General features: G+C 33.1%; 1 protein-coding gene across 2 annotated transcripts; it reads left to right on the top strand.

Moving 5' to 3' along the window:
- Positions 1 to 26394, top strand: LOC111044779 (ceramide glucosyltransferase). 2 transcript variants are annotated; one of them, XR_005573010.1, is made up of 8 exons: positions 1 to 337; positions 8323 to 8464; positions 11571 to 11673; positions 12252 to 12353; positions 15361 to 15742; positions 17344 to 17533; positions 19451 to 19664; positions 23840 to 25122. XR_005573010.1 is itself a non-coding variant. In XM_022330000.2 (7 exons), exons 1-7 carry the CDS (start codon positions 240 to 242, stop codon positions 24017 to 24019), a joined length of 1197 nt encoding a protein of 398 aa, XP_022185692.1. In that variant the 5' UTR covers positions 4 to 239; the 3' UTR covers positions 24020 to 26394. The 2 variants fall into 2 exon arrangements, 1 of the variants encoding a protein (XP_022185692.1); XM_022330000.2 differs by lacking the exon at positions 19451 to 19664 and having other exon boundaries at positions 4 to 337; positions 23840 to 26394.
- Positions 26395 to 27742: the final 1348 nt, after the last annotated feature.

Consider the following 27742-nt stretch of genomic DNA (forward strand, 5'->3'; position numbering starts at 1 on the left):
TGTATCTCTGTATACTCTGACTTTACTTCTCTATGAGTCCTGTCATGTGTAATTATTGTAACAATATAGTTATAATTATAATGTTGAATGATTATTTCCTTATCATGAGTTGATACTGTTTGTTTTCCAATGAGAGTGATGCATTACACAAAACCTAGGCATCTATTTGGTGAATTCGATAGTAATAATGTTATAAATAGTAAATTAATCTATTTGAAACAACCGAATTAGTCAAAACAATGTTCCCAGTGTTGTACACTTTGTGCGGATTCGCTGCTTTTTTTCTTGTATTTTGGTGTGGATTATGGCTTATTCATCTCACTGCCATTATTTATGGGTAAGATATATGAATATTACATTATCATCCTTGATTTCTATTCAGTTATTAATGTATCAGTAACCGTATTAGGTTATGTTTTCAGCCTTATGTAAGGCCGATTACCGTCCTTTCCGTAGTTTGATGATGCGATAATTATATTCAGGAAGCGCTTTTCTAAAAATAATGATATGAGTTACTCTCAATTTCTCCCATCATGAACTAATTGAACCTTTTTGAACTTGGTGAAACAAAACTTCATTATTGCTGATAGGCTATCTCATAGCTATGGTTGACACCCTTTTACTACAACGGGTAGATTAACCTTTTTGAGTCATGGTTTTGAGAACGGACGTATCAGGTATTTTTCAATAAATACACACCCTATTCCCTTCAATACTTCAGCTTTTGATTATAAAATTAAATTTTTGGCCTGATTTATATTACTTACATTGAATTTCAAATATATTTATAAATATTGTAAAATTAAGTTTTATCACTCATTTAGGCTGCCTATTTTTATGTCACTAAAGCTGCGTTTACACAAAAGTTATTAACAAAATGTTAATAACTTAATCCTTATAGATTATATTCTATTGAACTCAACTTATAGGCCTACACATGATCATGTGTTTGTCAAGTTCCGTTCAATCTAATAGAATCTATAAGGATTAAGTTATTAATATTTTGTTGATAAATTTTTTGTGAACGCGGCTCAAGAATGAGTTTTCTCATATTAATAGTATTATGTAATCTGTAGATAATGTGTTTTATCAGATCAAAATGTGAAAAATGATCATAAATTAGAAAATTGAGATTGGATAATATCAAAGTCATATAATCTGTTCCAACATTTTTAGAAGCAGTAGCAGAGTTATGATGTATGTCCTATCATGTAAGCAAAAAGGTACTGTAGAACCTGTATAATTCGTAGTTGACGGGTCCAAGCATTCACCACGAATAATGGAGAGTACGAATTAAAGAGGCTATGAAGAAGGAGGAGGGGGAGGCCAATCATGTAGGTTGAAGAGGAAAACATTAACTATAATTCAAACTCAAATATTTTTTATTCCTTCAAGTATTTACAGTGAAAAACTCAATATTACGGAATTCCTCCACAAAGACTAAACGTCTGCGTGTGGAGGAGAGTTCCATAGACAACACAAGCAGTCACAATATAGAATAATTATAAAATAAAAGATAAGCTTCAAAATAGAATAATGATAATAATTGATTAAATACGAACTCAAATAATAGTAAAATAATAAATAATAATTAATTAAGAAATAAAAGATAAAAAGAAAAATATTAACTAAACTTAGTAGGCCATTGATTTCATTTCTTGCGAAGGCCAAGAAATCCCAGGGAATGAAGGAGGCTGTGAGTTCGCGTCCTGTATTTATTTTATAATGTAATGCATTGATAGAGGGGAAAAATCAATATTGAATTGAATTGAAAATGCCTTTAGTTACATAATAAAACAATAAAACCATACACTACAAGAGAATGTATATCAGAAATGTAACACAAGACAAAAGTTTTGACATAACCCGAAAGGTTGTCTGCCAGGAGTCGGTATCATGCTATCATTTCATAATTATACTGTATACATTTCATTTCCATCTACTAAAAATTTCAAAATAATGCAACAATTTACACACATGCAATTAAATGATTAAACAGAACAAAAATAATCTATTAACTTTCTCAGAAAAATCATAACTTACTTTTAACCGAAAAATAAATACAATTCTACTTGCTCCACGACTACATATTTCAATAATTGAACTCCCTTATTAACTCATTTCTAACAGAAGCTGCCCTTTCCACATACCGCGCTAGCATACTCCAATCTTTTCCATTTAACCATTCTATCATCTCTGAATCTGTTAGTATGTTTTTGCCCAGATACATTTTCCGTACCCCCACTAGAACTGGACAAACCCCTAGGAAATGCTTTATGTCCTCTCTTTGTCTCAAATTACACATAGAGCATTGCCATTGTGCCTCTTCCCTACCACTACCAAAGTTCAAATTTAACAGCGCGCCACGTGCCTTGAGTATGCAGCCCATCATCTTTTTATCAAAATTCAGTTTCAGATAGTTTCTTCATTTTTCCTTGTCCAGTAGGATATATAGGCTATGAAATTGCGCAGAAGTTGCTCTTTGTAAGCTAGACATAACATTTTCCTCTTTCATTCTCTCACACAACAATTCGAGCTCTCGTTTCCATTCATTCCTGTCTATTGCACGTCCCGCCAACCTACATCCATATTTCTCATCCCAACGTATCCATTCCTTAAACCAAGATGTCCTATTCTCTATTATTTTCTCCGCTAGCTTTCTAGGCAGTCTATTCCGTACCATATTCAATGCCTTGAACGGCATTATATTCAACATGCATTCTTAAAACATTTAGAGATGCTGGTTCCATGTCGAGCTCCAACTGCAATATATAGTTGGGTGTGGATCTTGGCAATGATAACATCTTCTTAACGAAAAATATAGGTAATGATTCGAGTATGTCGCAATACTTGTATCCCCATACTCTTGTGCTCCATAGACCGCCACCGCCTTCATTACTGCTTCATACACCTTCCACTTCGCTTCTATTCCAATTTCATTTTTCGCTATGAAACTTCTCCAGACCCCATTTATTGCAAACTTAGCCACAGATACGCGTTCTTTCACATGCTCAGCAAATGACATCTTCGGCATGAGCCCAAGTACTTATACCTATTAACCACTTCAATTCTATTCTCATTCAAAAATCATTTCTCATAGCTAGCCAAGTGACCTCCTCTCCTGAAAACCATAATCTTAGACTTATCAGTATTGATCTCCAACCCCCATCTGTCGCAGTATTCACTCAAATTATCTATCATGCGTTGTAAAGCTTTTGGCGTTGTGGCAAACAAGACAAGGTCGTCGGCGTATAGCAGGGCCTTCACATTAATAAGTTCGTCCATCCAAACTCCCTCATCCATATTTTCACATAAATCATTCACTAACAGAGAAAATAGAATTGGTGATAAGATACATCCTTGCTTTAAGCCGCTTAATGTCTCAAAATAGCTGGTCATCTTCGTACCACACCATATGCTAGCTTTGGTAGACTTGTACAATTGGTGGATTATTTTGATGAAACTGATTGGATAGCCCTAAATCGTACAGTTTATGGATGAGTGCATTTCTATCAACTTTATCGAATGCGGCTCTCAAATCCACAAAGAAACAGTAAACTTTACCACCTTTCCTTTGCAATTTCAAGCTAATGATACACGAGAGGTTAAATACATTATCCACTGTGGAGTACCCCTTTCTGAAACCAGCCTGGTATTCACACAGAACATTATTCATATGCACCCACTTTTCGAGTCTTGCCAGTAAAATTGTTGCAAACCATTTCGAAAAAGCATTAACAAATGATATACCTCTGTAATCTTGTACATTTGACGTGTCACCGTTTTTATGGATCGGGAATATTACTGTCTCTGTAAAGTTGAATGGTACATCTGCATTCCGCAAAACGTGATCAAATAAATAGCACAATTTATCTATTAATTCAACTGGCATATTTTTGAAAAATTCAATTGGAAGACCATCTGTACCCGGTGCCTTGTTATCTTTCAATCTTCTAAGCGCACTCTCAATCTCTGATATTTCTATTAAACCATCCAATATATCATCTCTTCTAAACGGAATTGCATAATCTACTGACATTGCAGATTTATTTGGGGTGAAAAGATTCTTAAAATGTTCAATCCAGTCCTCTGCATTTATTATTCTATTTATTACTCGTTTGTTGCTTTTAAACATTTTTACTGTATCCCAAAATGTTTTGGAGTCTCTAATGTTCACTAATTTATTGCACATATTCTGAAAATAGCTCTTTTTCTTATTTCGGCACAAATTCATATATTCATTCTTGGCCTGTAAATATACATCTTCAACACAACAAGCATTGGTTCTCCTGAATAATTTAAGATTCTTAAAACTAGGTACTCGTGCTCTTTCACACTCCCAGTCATACCACACTTGTTTCAATTCGCGCTTCATTCCACTTCTATGATGCATTCCATTTAAACCTCTTTTTATCTCGTTCAAAACTTGCGCGGTCCCAGCTTCAGAGTTATTAACATCGATTACTAAATCCTGTAATTTCCTTCTCACACGTCTTTTATAAATTTCTTTTTCACCCTCTATCCACCTGTATCTCGGTAGAAGAGGCAGATAAGCTTCACCCTCTTGCAACTCAGAACTGGTAATTTGTAGTTCGATGGGAAAATGATCTGAAAATATAACTGAATCCACTTTGAAGTCATCTATTAGGTTTAACATTTTTCCAGATACACATCAAAGATCGATCACAGATGCTCCCATGCTGTTAACAAATGTTAATTCCCCTTTGACGTCACTCTCTGTTCTACCATTTACTATTACCAGATCATGTCTTTCGCACAGATCTAAAACTGTTCTACCCCTTCTATTCACTATAACATCCTTTGATTCCCTGCTGTTGTTAACTCTCACCCCATGTCCTGTTAACTCATTAGGAATTATTTGACAATTTCCTACCCTACAGTTAAAATCGCCTAGTAGAATTCTTATCTAGCGCACTTTCCTCCAGCAAATCCCACAATTTTAACAAGTCCCCATCCCATCTATCCTGTGAACTATTCAAATATACTGGAACTACATATGAATATACCCCATCAAAGTTGACTGATAGTACGTTTGTATCGCCCACAACCTCAAACCTCGCCTTTTTCTGTAATTTTTTCTTACTGTACCCCAGCAACGTTCCCCCGCTAGCTCTACCTCCATTACTCGCTCTCAAGGCCGGCATAAAACGCATATCGTATTCGGAGAATACATTCACAATTAATTCACTATCCGATTCTTCTAAAAAAGTTTCTCACAAACAAAAAATATCATAGCTCTTAATAAATCTTATAAAATCATAATCATGCACCTTACTTTCAGACATGCTACATTGTAGCCTAACAATTTATAATTAGAACAATCATTATTATGTCTTACGTTGGAAAATCTGTCCTCAAAACCCTGGCAGACAACACTATCCTATTTATTAGATACAATGTCCGTGTCAGTTCCGTCTCGATGCACTACTAACGCTCTCCCTCCATCCACAATTTTCTTGAAACACTTTTCAAAGTCCAAATGAAACATCTCTTTTATTTTCTGTACTTAAGTCCCTTAAAAATCAAGTTATTTCGTCTGGACCGATCCTCTAAGTTATTCACACTTCTTAACAGTTTATAATTTACTTCTTTTAGCGATCGCAGTTCGTCCTTGATCTTTTTGTTTTCTGCGTTGAGCTCCTCGAAGCACTGCATTATGCCCTTTAAATCTGATTTTGTAGTCAACGAACACAGTTTCTCATCAAGCAACTTGCTAAGTACAGATCCCATGTTTTCTAATTGTTGATCCATGCGTGGAAGAGCACTCTATGATGAATTAACACCTGACGAAGAAACTGTAGCACGTTTTTTCTCCTGCTTCTCACCGTCCGGCGAACTGAGAACACGTTTCTCTCTTTTACTGCTCGATGATGCAAAATATTTATCAACCGTATTTTGCATTCGTTTAAACGTTCAGTAAATCACCAGTAATTATAACTTTCACAACAAAACAAACCGTCACAAATAGGTTAGAATTTTAACACGAATTTCAATTTCAACATCTCTAGAATTTCAACATCACAAGAATTTCAACAACTAGTAGATAAAGTGATAAGAGACAGTAACTAAAGTCGACCGACCTCTGCCGTGGCTGATAGCCAACTCATCGAAAAAAAAAGAGAAATACCAAATCTCTCACCTTAAAAAACGTTCTTCCCTTAGCTCAGTCACTACAGTTCAGTCGAGCTCATAGGTGTACCTATTAAGTTTGTTCCAATAAATAATATTAAAAACTGGATACTTCACAACTAGCACTTCCATCTTAATATTTTATGAGTTCAACATTTTTTTCAGCTATTAAAACTATATTCATTATTGTCAGGATTAATTCACAATTGATAGCGTTTATTTTAATAATATACTTACCATTGTCTGAATAAAAAGATTCTATTTTAAATTATTAGCTAAAGATTTAGAAACAGTTAGGTCTGTACTCCTACTGGCGAACAAGTGTTTCACTTATGCCAGTAGCTCTTCACCTCCAGCCGTATTTTACAGATAGTTGATATAGATATTTAGAATAATAATTATTGTTTTTTTTGTCACATCTTTGTACTTTTTTCTGTGTTTTGGTGAAATAAATTGAATTGAATTGAACTATAAATCATTGGTGCTTGCAATTTATATTGAAGTTCTGATTTTTTAATATATTGTTTGTATACATGAGAGAAGTCCAGAACCAATTTCTTCATGCAAAATTTCCTTGTGCTAATACAGAGTGGCCCAAAACCCTCGTATTTTCGGTTCATTTTCCAGTTTTCAGCTATTTCTGCCAAATCCAGTAATCGGACAGAAAAATTTGCTCTCGCTTTTTTTTAGATTATAAAATTCTCAATAAAATGAGATTATTCGGAACTCTATTTCCAATGAGTACTGAGTTATAATTTTTCAAAAATCAGTAAAATTTCAAAGAAAAAAATCAATTCTGATGAATTTTAGTTTTTGATCAACAATATCTTCAGATTGTTACCATTTAGTTGTATAATTCAAAATCCCTCTGGGCGTATTTTTGTGCTCTACAATCTGAGATCAGGTAGAGCGCTCTATCTCATATAGATTTCCAGGTACACCTGACAACAATGCTCCTTGTATTGTGAAAACACCTTATTTCCAGCTTCAATTATCATCACCAACTATCATTGTCCTCCCATTGATCATTCACACAATGATATAAGTTCAATAGATTATGTTCTATGAGAATCACCCGTTAGATGCACTTCATTTCAGTATTTCCTAGTGGAGAGGCGCGCATATGGACACATCAAAAATCAAAATTTCAAACACAACTTTTGACGCAATGCTCAGATCTCATCGTACTTCATTCTTCTCGGCTCGTCAAGGCGTTCCAAAATCATGCATCATAAGTCAGGTTCGGCCGAAAAATTGAAAATTTATTGTTGAGTTTACTTAAGCCCATATCCCAATACACAAAAAAATGGCCAATTTCTATATTCTAGAATAACTTTCGAAAGAATTTATCAATGAGCTTCAAATTTTGAACACGTATTTGACACATAACATCAGCTGAGGCTATTTGGGAGCTATCACACTGACTTGATTTCAGCTGGTCAATATACAACATAATTTACAACTTCTACATCAACAAATTGATACGGGTTGAGATATCAATGTGAGGTTTTCGTGATTCATTTTCTCTTGGAACTCTGTATGGAAATCATGTATCACATACCCAACTTCTCATTGGAAAAATGAATTTTGATTCATATGAGAGTCAAAGATGCTGAAGCGACAGAGTAATTACTGAAGAGAAAGTTTTCATTTCAAGTAGGCTATAGGATCCCCAATAAAATCTACTGTAAATTATTCTTGTAAAAAAAAAAAATAGCTGTTAATAATTTTTACCAACTCTGTATAAATATAAAAGTTGGGGGTTTCAAAGATTACTATACTACAGTTCATGAGCGAGTTCTCCAACCCATGGGTCACTCGTTTTTTATCAATTTATATATTCTTATTGTGTAGATGTTTGGAATAAATGAATATTACGTTAATTGAATGTATAAACCCTAGATACAGCATTTTTTGATTGTTCGACAGCAGAATATCTTACATTTTTCTAAATGTTCTGCATTATATGTTATCATAATTATATTGAGGAATCAAATAACTGAGAAGATATTATTAAACTTGAGTGCTTAATACGATTTTTCACTCCAGCTAAAGGTTGCTATTCTACATTCGGCCTGCAAAAGAGAGAAAATGTTTTTGAAAAATTACCATCTTCATTTTTTATTTCGCTGTCATTTAACATATATAATAATTATTTTATTCTATTTCCAGTAAATGCAAACTTAATAAGAAGACAAATGCCCTACCAAACGAAACACCATATCCTGGGGTAACAATTTTGAAACCACTGATGGGAGTTGATCCTAATCTTTCTAGTAACCTTGAAACATTTTTTACAATGAATTATCCTTTGGTAAGTTGAAATTTCTTGAACAATTCTGACTATTACTTCAATTTTATTGTTAGCGTCCAGCTGTTTATCGGCTGGAGGCTCTAGTGTAAGTCCATACCTAACACTAAACCACGACCAGGTAGTGACAGCATACTGTAGGCTGTTATGGTCCAAACCACTAGACCAAACTGGCCGACAATTTTACATTTATTTATACTTGGTACATATAAAAAATTATATGGTACAAATTTATCAAAATTTGGGAATGGTATAGATTTGGGCCAAGCCTGTTGTTCCTTCCTAATCATATTTTTATGATTTGTGATTCTGTCCACGAATAAATAAATAAAATATTTGTTGTTATTATTATACTTATCAAGTATAATTATTCATACCCATACTCACATTTGAATACACTTACTCACATTCCAATCAAATTATTCATTAATATTCATAGATAATAATAATAGTCCTACCGATAGCAAACTCTGTTTTTTTTTAGCTTGGAGAAAGTATTTGAATTTCACTGTAAATTTCAATTCATGCAATTATTTCACATTTTACAGTCATGAATTCAGGATATAATCTTTCTGTACAATGTCATGGTAAGGTTGGATGAGGAATATTTAGCCTACTTTATGTGATTGAAACAACATAATAATTTGACTGAATTATGGTAATAAATTCAAAATTTCACAATTTGATTGATTGCCATTGTAATCATTGTAGTTTTGCCAAGCGTGATCAAAAATACATTGTAAACACACACAATGAGTTGACAGTCATTCCATAGAATATTCTTTGTGTTGCTTGAATGTAAATTCAGGTTGATGATGGGATTTACATGTAGTAAATTTTAACCGAATTTAGGAAAACTTTGTTATTAGATGATTAATTTTGTCTCACGAGTACATTAATTTTATAAAAAGCAATCTAGTTTGCTACTTTTTACGATTTGAATCCATAGAAATAGATAAAACCTAATTTGATAACTCCAACATAAGAAAAAGAATAAATTCTATTGCCAGATGCCACAAACACAAATAACAAACTTTCATATCATTTGTGTAACAAATTTTCATAAGAAAATGCTACTTCTGGCATAAGAAAATTTGATCACATCATTGAGTTCAGTGAGACAGAAAAGAAGTAAAATTAAGGTATAATAAGGTATTGGAGTTGGAAAGGATTACATTGACATCTAGGAAGTTGATGGAGGATTCAGATCCTTTCCAACTCAAATACCTTATCCACCAATACTTTCACCAAATCAACCCACACTCAACAGTTCCCACACTTTGAGAGTTGCCATCCCTTCCACATCAAAAGATCCCTCCCACGTTCCCTCTCAATCCGAGGCCAAAAAATTTGCAGTGATCCCCACCACCTTGACCAGTACCTCAAAAAACTCCACCAATCCCTCCTGAAATGTAACTATCCAGAAAGGTTGTTACAGAAACAAATCTCCTCCAAAACTGGCACTAATCCAACCACAAAAAATTCGCAAACTCCAAAGCTCTGTACCACCTACTTCCCTGGAATTGAAAACCTCAAACCTGTCTACAAATTCTACAGTTTACAAATTCACTCAATTATTTTTCAATTATGTATAAATTCACCAATCTATAGAGCTATGTAACATTATATTATTGATTTTTGTTCGAAATAAACTAAAATCCCTTACTAATAACATGCTATGCAAATGGAGTTTGTTGGATTATTCAGGCGACTTTATCAGCATGTCTTGGTGTGCACTGCAACAAACCTTCAGTGGTCACCTATCACTAAATCTGCCATATCTCGCTTAATATTTGTTCAAATAAGTTGTCTAAAATAAACTTCTAAAATGAATAATAATAATATTCGTCTAAAGAAAAATATTATTTATTGGCACAGTTATGTCGATGATATAATATGTCTGTATAATAATGAAGATTTTGAATTATATTCAAATTCAATATCACCTTCTGTAAAATTTACGATGGAAGCTCAAGAACAGGAAATAAATTTTCTTGATTTAATGATTAGTATGAATTATAACAAACATGATTTTAGCATTTGCAGTCAATCTACACACACAGATTGTATAATTCCTAGAAATTCAAATCATCCTTGGCAACAACAAATTTCAACTTCTAATTCAATGATATTCTGGCTAATATTCCTATGTCAAAAGATAATTGTAGAAAAAGAAGAAGATAATAAAATATATGCAGGAACAAAGTGGATATAATACTAAAACTATTGATAGAATGATTTACAAACAAAAAGAAAAAGTAATACAGAATAGATTTCAAAATAATCAAGAAAATGTAGGAAATAAACAATGTATTTGTGTTCCATCTAACACAATATGTAATAGAGCTATAAGAAAGACCTTCACAAAAAACAAATTCATTTTAGGTTATAGGACCACAAATAATGCATTCCAACTGATAAAAAAGAAATCAAATTTAAGTGTGCAGCAAGATAAGTTGAAAAAATAATCTGGAATCTATGAACTTAAATTTAGTGATTGCAACAAATTTTATATCGGACAAACGGGTAGATATTTCCATATAAGGTTTCCATATAAGAGCACATTCAAGCACTAAAATCTAAAAATAATACACAAAAGTCGGCATTTGCTGAACACTTGATAGATTCCGGCCATAATTTCACAGATATGAATTCCAATATGAAAATACTAAATTATGGTAATAAAATTGGAAAACTGAATGTTAAAGTAGAATTTCACATTTATGCGGTGGCAAAATTAAACAGAGATAAAATAATAAATCTAATTCAATTAGAAATCAATAACCCCATTTTTGATAGAATCATGCAAATTTAAATCCAAAATTTACAGTCCTAGTATATAAAAAAATCATATGAATATACTAACATATGATCAAAAATGAGAATCTTGCATTAGTATTTATTTATTCTCCAATCACTTGAAAATGGCATTAGTAGCCGAAACATGTCGTGACGAAATAATTCAAAAAGGATACTCAGATTTATATTCAAAAGTAGCTCTAATGAAAAAAGACAAAATAAAATCCTACATATCACGTAACTGAACATTTTGATTGCAAACTGTATTTTCTATAGATTAATTACGTGTGAAATATTTGATTTTTTACAGTATGAAATATTATTTTGTATAGAAGATAAGAATGATCCAGCCATAATGCCTGTAAAACGTTTGATGGAGAAGTATCCTCAGGTTGATACTCAGCTATTCATTGGTAAGTTGAAAGTTTAATTTTGTTAATTCATTCATATACTGTACTCACATTTTTTACTCAATTGTATTATTTGATAATAAGGTTATACTCTAACATATTCTGTGTAATTTGATATAGGTGGAAATATACATCTTCAAAATTGTTTCTTATTTTTATCCCAACTTCACAAAAGATTGTAGTTAGTAGATGTATAGATAGAATAGAAAGATCAAGTTTTGTTCTACCTTTGTATAGATAAATTTAAAAAGTTTTGTTTCAATTATGCTATTGATATTTCTAGAACTGAATCTTGCTTCATTTTAGATTGTTTTTTCACATTGAAAACTATTGCGTCACCTCATTTCACCCAAAATAAATTGAAATAGGATGCCTTTTATAGAGTTGATTGTTAGGCGTGAGTGATTGTACATGAAGAGTGAATCAAGAGACAAGTCTTCCAGTTGGTAATATAGCTTTCCTAAATAAATATATTGGGCAACTGGCTTTGGTACCAACCAAGTACTTAATGTTTCAAGTTGAATAACATTTAGGAGGTTCCATTAAAAAGTATTAATTGAGAGTAATCGTTTATTTCACAGGAGGAGCTGACGTCGGAGTCAACCCAAAAATAAATAACATGCAACCGGGCTATTTGTCAGCCAAGTATCCTTTCATCTTGGTTTCTGATAGTGGAATAAGAAGTGAGTAATCATAAATTTCATAAGTGTAAAATTGAAAGTGGAACAAAACACATCGGAAGAACTAAATGTTATCTTCCAATCTTTATTTTAAATTTTGGTCATTTTTCCTTAGATTCTAACATAAATCTACTATCTTTTATACGAGCTAATACTTATATGCCCACGTTACTCATCCGTGGTTAATAAGATGGGTGATGATTTCTTGCTTCAAGTAGGTCACCGTAGTCCGCAACTTCATTCCGAACTTCTTTATCTATTACAATGAAGTCGGCTCATTACTTGAAACTTGCATTACTTTACTCTTTACTCTCCCATAACTAATTAATGGTAAGTGTATTACCAAAATCAATTTCGGGTCAAGTGGAAGATGGGGCTCTAATTGCATCAACTTCGCTCACGACACTTGTAATATTTTAAAGTGTGATACATAAAGGCAATTGTCTATCTACTCGTATCTATCTAACCAAATAAAGACCATAGCTCATGTTTCTCAATATTTTTCAAAACTGAGCTGCTTCTGCAACATATATTTCTCAATATTCCAACAATAATTATAATCAATTCCAGAAACTGCATTATCTTCCATGAGAATAAGCTGAATGTTAGTCAATAATATGATGATTGCTTTATCTAATTGTTTACTAATGAGTATAAGTATTCACTAGTGACTAGTGAATAGATATTGCTTGTTGATAAGAGTTGGAAATTGTTATATTTGTTTTATTTGAAATGTACTTATGATAGAGAATGACTTGATGTCAATATTTTGCAATCTATTAATGAATTATCTAGAATTAATCATGCGAATTACCTTCAGCTTATTTGACTTTCATGATAGATTTACCAATAGAACTGTTCAGTAGGAAAAATTATAACCAAATTGATAAATCATAATTCAAATCATAAAATCATTTAGAAAAATAAGTAATATATTTACTTTTCACCATCGGAAATCGAAGAATTTAAACTAGTCATAAGTGAATAGATATTGATTGTCAATATGAGTTGGAAATCATTATAAGGGCAGCTCAAAATAAAAATTATGAGAGATTTTGAAATATGAGTATTAATAAAAACAAGAATGAGTTAATTGGAAGTGGACATTGAACATAAAACGTTCATTTTTAAAGAAACATCTCAATATAAATTTTTGTGTTAATTGTTAGAAGTGGAAATTATATCTTAATTTTACTATAGTATTATTGTTTCTATCAACTTTATCCATTACTAATTATATCTTATTTTTACTATAGTATTATTGTTTCTATCAACTTTCTCCATTACTAAGTAGCCAGGGCTGATCCCAAGACTATAAGAAAAAAGTATCTACTTAACATATTTACTTTAAATTAAAGGTTGATCTTTTGCATCATTCTCGTTTGCCAGTTGCAGCCGCTCCTTTGCAAGTGTCTACTGCTTTGTAACAAGCCCATTGGCAGACAAACTACAGGGATTATCTATCACCTGTCTTAAAAAATTATACACATTTTTCAACTCAGCTCACAGGGGCTGATATTTTCTTTTCTTTTCCGCAATGATTAGAAAATTTTTTATCAGCCTTAAATATATATATTTATAAATATATATATATTTATCAGCCTGTTAAATATATATATTTTTTTCAATTCAAGAAATTGGCGGTTAGTGTTGAGCCTTCTTTTCCATCTTCTTAAGACTCAGCTTCATGAATATTCTTTATTTTCTGAAACACAATAGAATACATCAAGTACCCTTTTATTTTACAAATAGATAATAAAGACTCACTTTTATTTTCAGGTTTACTGAAATTATTGAAACACAATAGAATTTAAATCAAATGCCCTTCTATTTTATTATAACACAACTATAGTGAGGTCCACGTTATAATGACAGTATTTGATTAATTTTGATGTTGCTATCCTTGTCTATAATTCGACAAAGCAGGTAGTACTATTCTTTTCTAGCTCCGCAACAATCCCAAATCTGTTTTTGACTAATGTAGAAATATGATTAATTAAGGCAGAGAACAAACAACGCTGTTCTTCTATCTTCATCCACTGCCATTATAACGTAGACCTCACTATAGTTTCAACCCTTCAAGAGCCATTTTCAAGTGTAAATAAACAACATTTAATTAATGCTAGTTCATGTTCATATGATAAGTATCCATAATATGATTAGGTAGGTAAATTAAATAGAAATTAATTAATGAACTTGATTTAATTTTATTTAGACAACCCCATTTTCAGTAATGTTTTGCAGTTCATAGAAATGAAAATGGCTCTTGAAGAGTTGAAACTAGTCGTGTTGTGATAAAATAGAAAGCACTTAATATATTCTATTGTGCTTCAATACTTTCAGTAACCCTACAAATAAAAATGAGTCTTTATTCTCTATTTGTGTTTAAAATGACACCGATCTAAAAAAAAAAACATTGGTAGATAAAATAATAGGACACTCCTTGTGCTTTTCTAGTTCAAAATACGGTAAGGTCTTTCAAGCAAAATTTATATGCAATTTTAGTTGATACCTTCAGTAACCCTACAAATAAAAATGAGTCTTTATTCTCTATTTGTGTTTAAAATGACACCGATCTAAAAAAAATTGGTAGATAAAATAATAGGACAATCCTTGTGCTTTTCTAGTTCAAAATACGGTAAGGTCTTTCAAGCAAAATTTATATGCAATTTTAGTTGAAAATAAAAATGCAAACTATAAATTTTGGATTAAATTAATTAGAAATATTTCTCTCAATTCTCACTTGGAACGAAAAAATATTGAATTATTTAAGAACATTTAAAACTATGAAGAAACAAAAACTTTTATATACTAAAGCTCAGCTGTATAATTTATAAGAATTCCAGTCGTACATGATTGAAGATTGAAGTTTTCTAAATTCAATCTTACTTGCTTTGCTGAGTAATACTGTCTTCCTGTGTGTGATATTTGCAAAATTATATTCTGCAGGATTTACTTGATTTTAATTGATGTATTCTAATGTAAGCTTGTTTGCTTGTAATTTTTGCAGTGAAGGAAGATACTCTCCTAGATATGGTGCATCATATGGCTGATGAAGTCGGTCTCGTGCATCAGATGCCATTCGTGTGTGATAGAGAGAACAATTTCGCATCAAATTTTGAGAAGATATTTTTCGGAACGGTTCAAGCGCGTATTTATCTAGTTGCCGACCTACTTGGGATCAATTGTCATACTGGAATGTCGGCACTGATGAAGAAAGAATTACTTGATGAGGTGGGAGGGATCCAAGCCTTCGGATGCTACCTGGCCGAGGATTTCTTCTTTGCCAAATCGTTCACCGATAGGGGCTGGAAAATCAGGATTAGCGGACAGCCTGCCTGGCAAAACTCCGGTTACTGTGAGATCACCAGCTTCCAAGCTAGATTGCAGAGGTTTGTTGTTCAACATGGTCTATCTGAAAAATGATTTCGTTGCTCAAATCATAAAAAAGACTATCAAAATTCGATGCTTTGAACTATATTAGCCTATAATATAATCGCAATTATCTTCATTTTGGGATTTTTAAATAATATTAAATCTGTGGCAGCTTGTTAAGTTCAAAGCTAAAAATGTATCATTCACTACTTATCATGATCTAATACCATGTATCTTGTCTTACCATACACGAAGTTTGTTTCAGAATTCAGTTGAACTATATTTTTTATAACCTGTACATGGCAGGAAATGGCATTTTTTTAGGGATATTTCTTCCAGGTTTAGTGGCAGTGCTGTACAATTTTCAAGCGGCTACCATGATTCATTCGTCAGTTACGAGCAATCCAATATGGAGCTACCACTCACTCCTACCGCCGATTGAAAAATACGTAGTGTCATCTGTTTTTTAACGGGAAAGAATAAAAATGCAACTGAAATTCACCGCGAGTTGTTTAGTGTGTATGGTGTCGATGCCAATTGTATCTCGTTTGTGCCAATTCTCTGTTGAAGGAAGGATAACATTACACAGCGAACAACAAAGAGGCCGTTCAATTTATGAATATGAACTTACAATTTATGATTACTATGCAATTTAAAAATATCATTTAATAGGATTGAGTTGTATTAAATTACTCTAATATAATAATTAAATTATATTAACTAAACACTTGATTATTATGTAATAATTACATCATCATATTTGGCAGATTTGAGGAAACTTCGGAGTTGTACTTTTTTCAAATCAAAATCATTCATTTGCCAATCATAAAGATAACAATAGTAAATAAAACAAATACTTCAAACTTATACAGAATAAAAATGAAATTAAACTTTTAATTGGCGTTGGCAGCAAAACCTAAGTTTGTGTGCTAGCAACAAGTACCAAAAGATGTCATTAGTCATTTAATTTAACATAAACATAAAATATGATTGATTATTTTATTCAAATAGTAGTAATAATAAATAAATAAATGAATAATAAATTGTATTATAATATCTGAAAAAATGTAACTTAGTGAAAATAATATCAAAGGAAAAATTGTTTTCCAATAAAGTAGATTCTAACTGAATTCTATCTGAAATTATTTTTTCTGGCAAAATATTCATCAATTTATTACTCATGTATATGAACTGTCTGCGGCATACTGTTAAATTTGTTCTAGGAATGCGGTAATGAGATAATGAACGGAAATTATACGACAGAATGTTAGTTTCAAAGAGATTTTTATGCTTATGAACGGCTATAATTAAATTTTCACGTAAAGTTGTCTCACTGTTGAAACTGGGAACTCTGCAAAAAGGCTGTGGGTGGGATATCGTCTTGGTACAACTTTGTTGCAGGTTGTACTTCTCAAAAAACTCACTTTTAAGAAAAGATGTTTCCAATTGAGTTTTTGTTCTATCCAGAAAGTATAATAAATTTTCTCTCATATTGTTCTTGTACATAATTATTGTGTTTTTTTTTAATTTAGTTTAACTTTGCTTTATTGTGAAAAATGAGTAGACTATGTCTAGAATTATTCTCAAGTCAGCTTATTGCATTTTTTCTCGATTACAGGTGGACCAAATTAAGAGTTGCAATGGTTCCATTGACAATTCTTTTAGAACCTCTGTCGGAATGCATGATTATTGGTGGATTCGCGTCCTGGTCGGCATACTTCCTGTTTCACTGGGACCCTCTAGTCTTCTATTTAGTTCATATACTTTTGTGGTTTCTGTGTGATTGGGTACTACTTTCTGTTATCCAGGTAAGTGCAAACTTCATATTATGATGTTCATCTTAAGTTTCTCTCTAGCATTCGATAAAATATTGTAATCATATCATCCGCGATTACACATATGAAAAACATTATTATTACAATAACATACAAATTTCTGTCTAGTTCATTACAGTCGACTTTCTTCAAGCTCTATCCTAACCGATCATAATTCTAGGGCAGATCGCAATAACAATATTCGTTGATTTTTCATAGTATTTATCACTTATTTTTATTATCTGTTAGTAATTCCCAATTTTGCCATCATATCGTACAATATGTTGTCCCATTACCATTAGGTACAATTCGATCTTTAAGATATAAACTCGGTAGGCCTATATTCTAATATGACACCACTTTGGTTGTTTCCTATAACGGCACTCCTTGTTTCGTGTTTGTTTTATTCTTGGTTTAAATTTTGTATTTCAGCGAATTGGTTTTATTGGCCCACTTGGCTACTATTATAGGCGAATTTCATTCTTATTCCATTGTCTATTTATTTATTTTTTTGTTAAAAAAGCATTCTACCTACAGCCTTGGAAACAACAGGCTTTGTCAGCCCAAAACTGTTTCCGATTCAGAAATACCAAAAAAAATTAAAACTACAATAGGCCTACATTATAAGAAGGAAACACAGTAGAACAGAATATGTCATTTTAATATTAAAAATGTCAATATGATTAATATAAAAATATTAACAATCAGATAATTTAATATGTTAATACGTGAAAATAATTATTCATAGGTAATAAATATTTTTAAGAAAAAGAAGTTAGAAAAGTTGAATACTGGTTGTTGGCTGATGCTTCAACGTCTATGAAAGCTGCTCACTAGCCCTCTACACCTGTTCACGACCAATTCCACCGACCCATCAAAAATGTCTGTATGCCCACTTTTCAAGCTGTGATTAGGCTGCATTCTCTTCATTGGTTCATGGTATTCATAGTCTGTGGATAGTGGATACTGGTCCACAGTATCGAAAGCTTTCATCCATACAGGCACAGAGTGCACCTCATGACTAAAAAGTAACTCGTGAAGCGTCCAGGCATAAAGCCATGCTGATTTTCAACTATCTTTGACCTAGTTTGCCAGAATGTAAGATTCTGCAACAAACATTGAAATAACTTTGCTAAAAAAGCTGATAATTGAAATAGGTCGATAGTTCTCAACACTCTCCCTGCTACCAGAATAAATATGGGAGTCACACGAGCAAGTTTCAGGGCCTCAGGAATGGTTTACGTTCTGACGGCCAGATTGAAAATAAAAAGCAAATGTTAAGCAAGAATATCACTACCCCTGAGAAAATATGTAATTATCTTCAGGTCCTGAAGATTTCCTGGCATTCAACTTATTAATGGCATCCATCACAAAGAACTCTGCAATGTTCCATCCATCTGAGCCACCGCTTCTTGTTGTAAAATCAAGGATAAAGTCAAGATCATAATTTGTAGAATTACTTTCTAGGTAAGTGTAAGAGAAGTAGAATCTGAAAGCATCAACCAATGACTCACCAACCTATTACCCTGCCACGAAACATTTTGAAGCACTTCAACGTTACCTCCCTTCCTTTTACTCATCACTCTTTTAGTTTCTCTCAAAAATTCAGTCTCATAGTAAACTAAACAAAATATTTATTATAGTCTCAAGCAAATAAAAATAGTCTTGATAAATACATAGTCGTGCATCAGGTGGGAAATATACGGCATTGACAAAGTATTTTACACTGTTAGGTAAGTACATAGTACATAGCCTGGAACTGAAGTAGTGAAGAGCCCTCATCGTTACACCGCTTGTTTCCATCCAGGACACCCCACCCCTGAAATTCGAAACTGGTGTCACAAAGTGAATTTTGTGATGAAAGGAGAAGCATAATTTTGCATATGATTTGGATAATTATCTTTATTTTAGAGGAAAAATAGGGTCGCCAGCCGAATTTATTTTGCTTAGCTTGTAGCTGAGTATGTACATCATCATCATCATCGCCGTCAACCCCTATAAATGATCATCAGCGGATTCATCTGAACCAGAAATTTCCAGATCTTGTTTACTGGTTTGAGCGATCTGTTATCTAACATGCAGGCAGCATCAGTCGCACCAGAGCGGCCGCTTCTTGTAATTTCTGGTGAGAAAGATTGTTTACCAGCCTAATCTATTATAGTAATTAGCAGTATTGTCATCATGGTTACACCCTTAGCATCAAGATCATCTGAATCATACCCTGTCATATGGTCAGTGGCATGATCGTCTCCTGAGACTCCTATTGGTCGGTAATCTCTTTTCCCCTGGCCTCCCAATTTTCAGCAACCCTGTTCTGCTTCGAGGAGGCCTAGGCATGAGGCAGTTGTTCAGCGATCGAGTTTGTGTACGGCCGCGTTCCGAGCGGCGCTCCCAATAGTGGTTTTCTAGAGGGATAATATTCTATTCTCTATTTTATTGAATAGAATATTGTAAGTCGAATTACCGACTAGTTGAAGGTAGATTTTCCTGGGGGATTTTCTGTCCTTGTAGATTTTATATATAGTGCAGTAGTTCGGTGATCGTGTTTGTGTACGGCCGCGTTCCGTGCAGTGCTCCCAATAGTGGTTTTCTAGAGGGATAATATTCTATTCTCTATTTTATTGAATAGAATATTGTGAGTCGAATTACCGACTGTTTGAAGGTGGATTTTCCTGGGGGATTTTCTGTCCTTGTAGGTTTTATTTACAGTGCAGTTGTTTGGTAGTGGAGCGTGTGAACGGATCGCGAATCTCCTCTCCTTACAGCATTCCCGGTACTAGTTTATTACTAGGGGAATTATTCTATTGTATGTGTTGGAATAGAATAGTGTAGGACGAGCTCCGGACAACTCGAAGATAGATCTTCCTTGGGGATTTTCTCTCTTGTCATTTATTTTTCCTAAATTCGTATCACTGGGGGTGGACGAGTTATCCTTGGTTTTGAAAACCTGTAAGGGATCTTAAGTTTGTGCTACAAACAGTTAAGTGGTAAATTTAACTAGGCTCTTGTAGCGGGTTATTTTTGAGTACTTAATTTATAAGTCTTGACTCTGTCGCTTCACGACGTTTTTAATTATAATACGGGGATTGAGAATCGGTTCGTTATTCTCCATAACAGTATCCACGTCGATTCAGGTAATTGTATGTCAGGACTGGTAGTCCGTATGTTTTTCCTTCTCTGTAGTAAGGTGGCCTTCAATTTAAAGAGTAATTTTTCTCAATTGAATTTTTACTCTTGTAGGGAAATCCCTGTCCTTTTTAAGAATAGTTTTTCTCATTTAATGTTTATTCTTGTGGGGAGATCCCTGTCCTTTTTAAGACTAGTTTTCTCGATTAATTTTTATCCTTGTAGAGAAATTCTTATCATTTTAAGTAAATTTTCCTTGCTTAATTTTCATATTGTAGAGTGGCCCCTGTATTTATTTTGCATAGCAGTTTCGGACTTGCTGTAATTCCTAGTAGGAAAATTCCAGTCCTTTTCCTAGAGAACTCAGGTGCAGCTTGAGTTCGTCCTGGTTGAAGTCGTTCAGACTGCGACGTCCTTTCTCTTTCTCTCTCTTAACTTTTCCTGTTCTAAAATCCTTCCAGCTCTCAGGTACAGCTTGAGAACTTCCTTGTCGAAGTCATTCAGACTGCGACGTCCTTTCTCTTTCTCTCTCTTAATTTGTTTTCCTATTCTAAAATCCTTCCAGCTCTCAGGTACAGCTTGAGAACTTCCTAGTCGAAGTCATCAGACTGCGACAAGCTTCCTCTTACTTTCTCTCAATTCTTCCTGTTCTAAAATCCTTCCTGATCTCAGTTCCAGATTCGAGATCGTCCCGGCCGCGGGTTTTCAGACCCGCGAATCCTTTCTAAAATTCCTAGAAACCTGTCTCCTTCAATAGCAAATATTATTTGCTAGAAAATTCACGAATTTTCCCGTGATCTCAGTTGCAAATTAGAGGTCGATTTTGTTGTAGTCCTTAGACTGACAATTGCTTGGATACGCCCATTGAAATCTTTTCCTGAATTATGAGTCTCTGACTCGATATTTTCCTTGTGGAAAGTCCTGGAAAAATCCTTTCCTATCCTGACAATGACATACTGTTCTCTTCCCGATATTATTCTACAGATTGTGTCTGTGAAAATCCTTTTCTATCCTCTCATAATAGTTGACATAATGACTATTAATTTAAAAGCGTTTCGGACGATTGAGAGTGATTCCCATTCCCATATGGGCTGTCACAGATTAGCCCTTAATAACCGGCGCGCAGTTGCTAGACTTGCGCGGAAATCCTATTTAGCAGTTTCAGAATTGCTGAGAATCCTTTCGCAGCTACAGGCTCGCGATTCAGAAATCCCATACCCAAAACCCTATACTCTAAACTTTGATTTCCACATAGCTGAAATTTATACTCTGTATTTAGCTAGCAGGTCCAGCTTGCTGAGAGCTAGAGCGCAATTGTCAGATTGCGGATTATTGAACAGATATCTGTTTGCTGTAGAGAATAATAATCTTATTATTGATTCTCTGTTCCCTATACCCTATACTGTATACCTCATACCCTGCACCCTATCTTCTATAGCTTACACCCTATACCGTACCCTATTTAACTGTATCTTAAATACCACTAACAACACCATAGTTCCGCCATACCGTTACTCCATAGCCCTTACCTTAAATCCCATAGAAAAACCTCTTTCCGGGGCTCGCAGATCCAGTCTGCCCGCCGTAAACTCGCAATTGGTTCAGATTGCGTACTACCTTTATAAATAGAATTATTTGTAGGGATCTGATAGTCAGATCCGTCTCCTTGTATAGGGTTATCTTAATCTCCCTTAACACCCACCCTGTATTCCAAAGGCCGAGGGCCGAATCGGCCAGTAACGGCACGGGCAAGTACTCTTCCCCTGAAATTCAAAATCTCGCGAAAGAGGCAGAGGGTAAAGAATCAGGATAGGGGGAGAAGTGTAGGTCCGGTAACTCCACCTGTCAGTACGGCTACTGACCCCGACCTTTATCCGGCTGTAGCTAGTCCGCGTCGTAGCAATACTTCGCAATTATTAGATAACCTAGGGGGTGGAATAGGGTATCCTAATACTGCATTAGTTTTGTAAATCAAGTATATCTTGGCTCCAAATCAAAATATCGATCTAACTTTGATTCAATCTTTTTAAGGATGCAAAATTAATGCCATATAACATTACATCGTATATCTATTGTTCAGGACGTTATTCCCATACTACTACTACTACTCTTTGACTCTACGGCCCTTGAAGAGCCTTGGCCTCCTCCACAAGCCTTTTCCATGTTATATCATGGAAGAACCATGATAGATATGAAAAACAATAGAATCCCCTATCCGACCTATCTTCAAATTTTACTTTTAAATGAAATATTCAGCTGTTTCCATACTTTTCACCAACTCAGTTTATAGTATAGTATAGATATGGAAAAAGAGGATATAGATAGAAGAAGAATGAGAAGACAGAAAATAAAATTTTATCTATGACCATTCTCAAGCAAAGTATAAGAAACAGGAAGAATGACGAATTGAAAACTTGACAAACTGATATCTTGATGTAATGAAATCTTGAAGAATTTAAAATAGGCCTATAATCATCCAAATCAAGAATCTATATGCAAAATTTCAAGTAAATCAGTTCAGTAGTTCAGACGTGATGATGCGTTATTCGTGAATTTCCTATACCGTAAATGTATAAGCCGATTCTTTCATTTATTATATTATAGATATCAATATTATCAATTATATTAATCCAGAGAACGTTTATACTAGTAGTATCATACTATTATTAATGTACTACCATTTTACTTATTGTCTCAACTTCTCCACTTTTTGTAAAATGTAAAACATACATCGATTCAATCTATCTATTTAACTAACTACTTATACTACTACGAGTAGATACTTTAGACTACTAGTATATAGAATGAAGTATTGATAAGTATTGTCTATAAAATAGTATTTTTAAAATTTCTCAATTAATATCGTGATTATTGATACCAAAATAATGTATATCTAGTTTATTGGATTAATTATAAAATGTATATGATGAATGGGGAAGGAACCTCTGTACAGATGTTGCCCCTTATATGCCCTGTATTCCTATATTTCTGTCCAAACTTAGCCACGTGAACAAATAAAGAAGTCATTCTATTCTATTCTATTCTATTCTATACGTCTAGAAAATGTGAAAATTACGTAGGCTACTCAACAAGAATCACTGCTGTACATTTGATATTTGGGTATTGTATGTTTCAAGGTAATAATTTTATTTTGTTCTAATTGTCTGATTACAGAATGGCTCTCTTCCATTCAACAAATTCGAATTTGTTGTGGGCTGGATATTTCGTGAGGTTAACGGACCATATCTATTCACTTGTGCAATTTGGGATCCTGCGATCTCATGGCGATCTCGTACATACAAATTACGCTGGGGGGGCATTGCCGAAGAACATAAACCCAAGATAAAGCTGTGACTTAATCTGCATGCATTATATAATTAGGTAATGGATCTAATTTATTCGATATTGTGAATTATTGGCACCAATCTATCGTTTTTGTGGTGGATTCAATTGAATGTACATTGTATATTTATTGTTTATGTTGTATATTGTTTAAATACGGAATGATCAACGTCGTCTATTAATACACATCAAATAATTTTTTTAATTGTAGATGAAATTTCGATGTGAGTCGTATATCAGTGTATATTGATAAATGTATGGTCTAATTTATTTACTCTAAAGTATGCATTATTTGCATTACGTGATCATCGATTTAGCTAGTGTAAATAAATGCAATAAATCAACACTGCGAGCAATCTTCTACTGTACAGCTTAGTCTCTATCAATTTCACGTCACACATGATCATTGCTTTATTGTTCAAACGGTCCATGTACATTTTATAAAATTTATATTTATTTTATAAAATTTTAATTATGTACAATATTTAGTTATTTTTAATGTTGGATATTAGTACGAAATCATTGTTCTTTTAATTCTCACCATTAGTTATAGTTGAAAAACGGTACTTCATAAACGATATTATTGTTTTTAATTATTCAAATTGAAAAATTTATTTTTATCCAAGTTATTATTAATTTTAAAACAGTGCGTGTATATTTTTTAACTAATTCGTTATTTTTACTGTTCATTATAATTAAAAATCACTGCTCTTTGGTCAATTATTGTATGGTTATAGTTTTTAAAACAAATCACATGAATTTTATAAAAGTTTTTGGAACAAATATTTAAATCCATGAACCGGTCTCATTATTAGTGACTTGCTTCTCCTCAGCAAACATGATATTATTACTATTCTAAAACTAGAATAGGAATGGGAATAGGAATTTACCTCAGAAATAAGAAAGTGCATTATTAGGCAATTGTAATGGAATTTTATTCATTGTAAAATGTATTGGTAAGCTGAAGAACAATTTATTGGTTTTTATTGTGAATATAATATGTAATTTTCATGCATGCTTACTGTTATACGGTACCATTTTACAGTGCTGTGAAAACTTTGGAGTTAGGATTGTTTTATCGTTTGTAAAATGTGTACTATAGTTTAAAAAATAAAAAATTGAGAACTGTTACAATTTTGAAATTAGTATTGTTTAGATTTTTTGCTGCTCATAATGGGTTAGATGTAATCGATTACGCTTGCATGTCAAACAGATCATGGTCTAATACTGTAGTTTTTAAGATCATTTCATGATATTAAGAATATATTAGCTTGCCATTGAGAGATTAAGTTGAAGGCAATCTTCACTTTACTTGATATATTTATATAAGTCTTTGACTGCGTATTGTTATATCAAACTTATATTACTGATATTACTACATCATGTTTTTTTTACTCATTCAATGAGATAATATTAATTTATCAGTTTATAAAATTTTCTGCACCAAAAATATTTTTCAGTTTTTATCAGTGGGTGGGGCACAGCGCATCGACGTTTTCAAAATCCAATTATATCCGATAAGATAAGTGATTGTCCGAATGATCTGCGCCGTAAGGTACCTGATTACTCAGTCAAGATAAGTCACGGTGGGGTTACTGAGTGATCACCAAAGTGATGTAGTTACAGTATCTCCAACTTACAATAATTTCAAAATAACGTCAGAATCCTCAAAACCTATCCGACCATTCAACACTTCACTCAAGCACAACTTGAAGCTTCAAGTGCGCATTATTTCCGCGAAACTATATTTATTATAAATGAGGAATTTTGAGCTACGTCAAAATTTTAAATTTGGATAATTTTTTAGCGATACTCAGCTCCATAGGCTGTCCCACCCACTGCAAAATTTCTTAGCAATTTTGTATTGAAAATTAACAAATTTCTTTCAATCGATCTTCAGTACTATTCGCTTAGGCTAAGAAGATACTTGTCACGCTCAATTTTAAATGCGATTTGGATTGTAGTTGCAGTAATATTTTCCCCAATTATTAATCGATTTGGTAGTGTGCCTCCTAATCATAATATGTAATATATACCGAAAGTATTTAATCATTTCAATTTATATGAAGTTGAATTAAAAAATCCAGCATTCAGATTATTTTGAAACTTAGTGTATTAATTGATTTCTGAAGTATTAGGGAATTGTTGAAATTTTATTTAAGATATAAGGAAGTAAGTATGTAATTAAAATTAACCAGGTTCCTATATTCTGCATCGTGGTAATGTATGTTATTATTATTTGTTAAGCTAAGATTATCAATGTTATTCTGCACAGGCAAGCAATCTGAAAATAGCTATGAAACTTGGTTTAAAATAGTTATTTGTGCAACTAGTGTGCAAAGTAACAGTTTGCTGCACCGAAAGAAACGTTTGCGGAATGGCTTCTTGAGTGCAGCAGAGGAACTTTGCGCACGTATTTCACATTAAATTTTTCCTACAGTTACCATTGAATATGAAAAGTAGGTAATTATGGGTAAAATGATGGCTGAAATCCATCAAATGTTTGTGTGTGTGGTGCTGTTATTAATAACAACCTTAATTCATTAAAAATTAATAAACCAATTGAAGTTGAAATTTCTCAGCCAAAGTTCTCATCTTTATTCATTCAAGAATCAGAAATAATACAGATAGAACAAAAAATTCACATTCGAAATACACGCCAAAAGCTGATTGGGATGCAAGATGGCTGAACAAAAGCTGCAAGATGGCTGAACCGACAAGCGCGCGACCTAGCGGGAAGAATCGTACCTAAGTTTGTTTCATCCAGCTAAAAACTACAGAAACAGGATTCAGAAATTTAGACGTTTGCCCAAATTACCGAGAAAAATGCTCAAAGTAAACTGAAAAATATTCATAAAAATAACATAGACAACAGAGAATATTTATTGTAGTATTCTTATGTTTTTTTATTTATATGGATATCGAACGGTAATCATTTAACCTCAAAATTCGAATTTTCTAATGTATATTTGCTACTTTTGTCATTGCTTGCAGTTGAAATAATAATTATAAATAGAAAAGAACTATTATTTATTATTAAATTATGAGAATTCGTAAACGATGATTATTTATTATGATTTAGATGAATATTATTCTTGTTTTGGATTTCTAGATTGGGATTTTATCATAAATGTAGGGTAGCCATTGAAATGATTCTCATCTAAATCTAACCACAGTCACTGTTACCAACTGAATGTTTGTGTTCGTGCATTAATCCTCCATATAACCCACCAACTATTTTGTATTGCCATGTTGCAAATCTGTAGTGCAGAAAAATTTTTTCCCGCACTAGAGCGGAAAAGTGATTCTTTGCGTTCTGTAATCAGTGCAGGAATGGCCACTTTTCAAGGTAACTGTAGGAAAATATAATTATTGAGGCTTATATCTGGGTTCTACATTCATTCAGATTCTGGATTGTCAGCTTTTATACCCGTTGAATCTATATCAGACCCCACCTCATTTATTCGATTCTTGCTTATCTGCATTCCTGAGTTTGTTTCATCCCCGAGATAGTATTTTTTACAGAGATCAAAGTAATTATTAGACAACTAATTGACAGGCTTGAAAACCCTGGTTAATATGTTCTTTTGTTTGTTACAAGAAGCTCGGTCAACTGATTACTATTCAACTTATAGACTATAAAATAACAAAAGAATATACGTGTTGAACTGTACTGTCTGTCAGCTCACAAAATGACAAACATTTCACTGTTGGAGGCCTTTTAGGTAGTGTGCA

The sequence above is a fragment of the Nilaparvata lugens genome, chromosome X (assembly GCF_014356525.2).
Source record: "Nilaparvata lugens isolate BPH chromosome X, ASM1435652v1, whole genome shotgun sequence".
Classification (NCBI taxonomy): domain Eukaryota; kingdom Metazoa; phylum Arthropoda; class Insecta; order Hemiptera; family Delphacidae; genus Nilaparvata; species Nilaparvata lugens.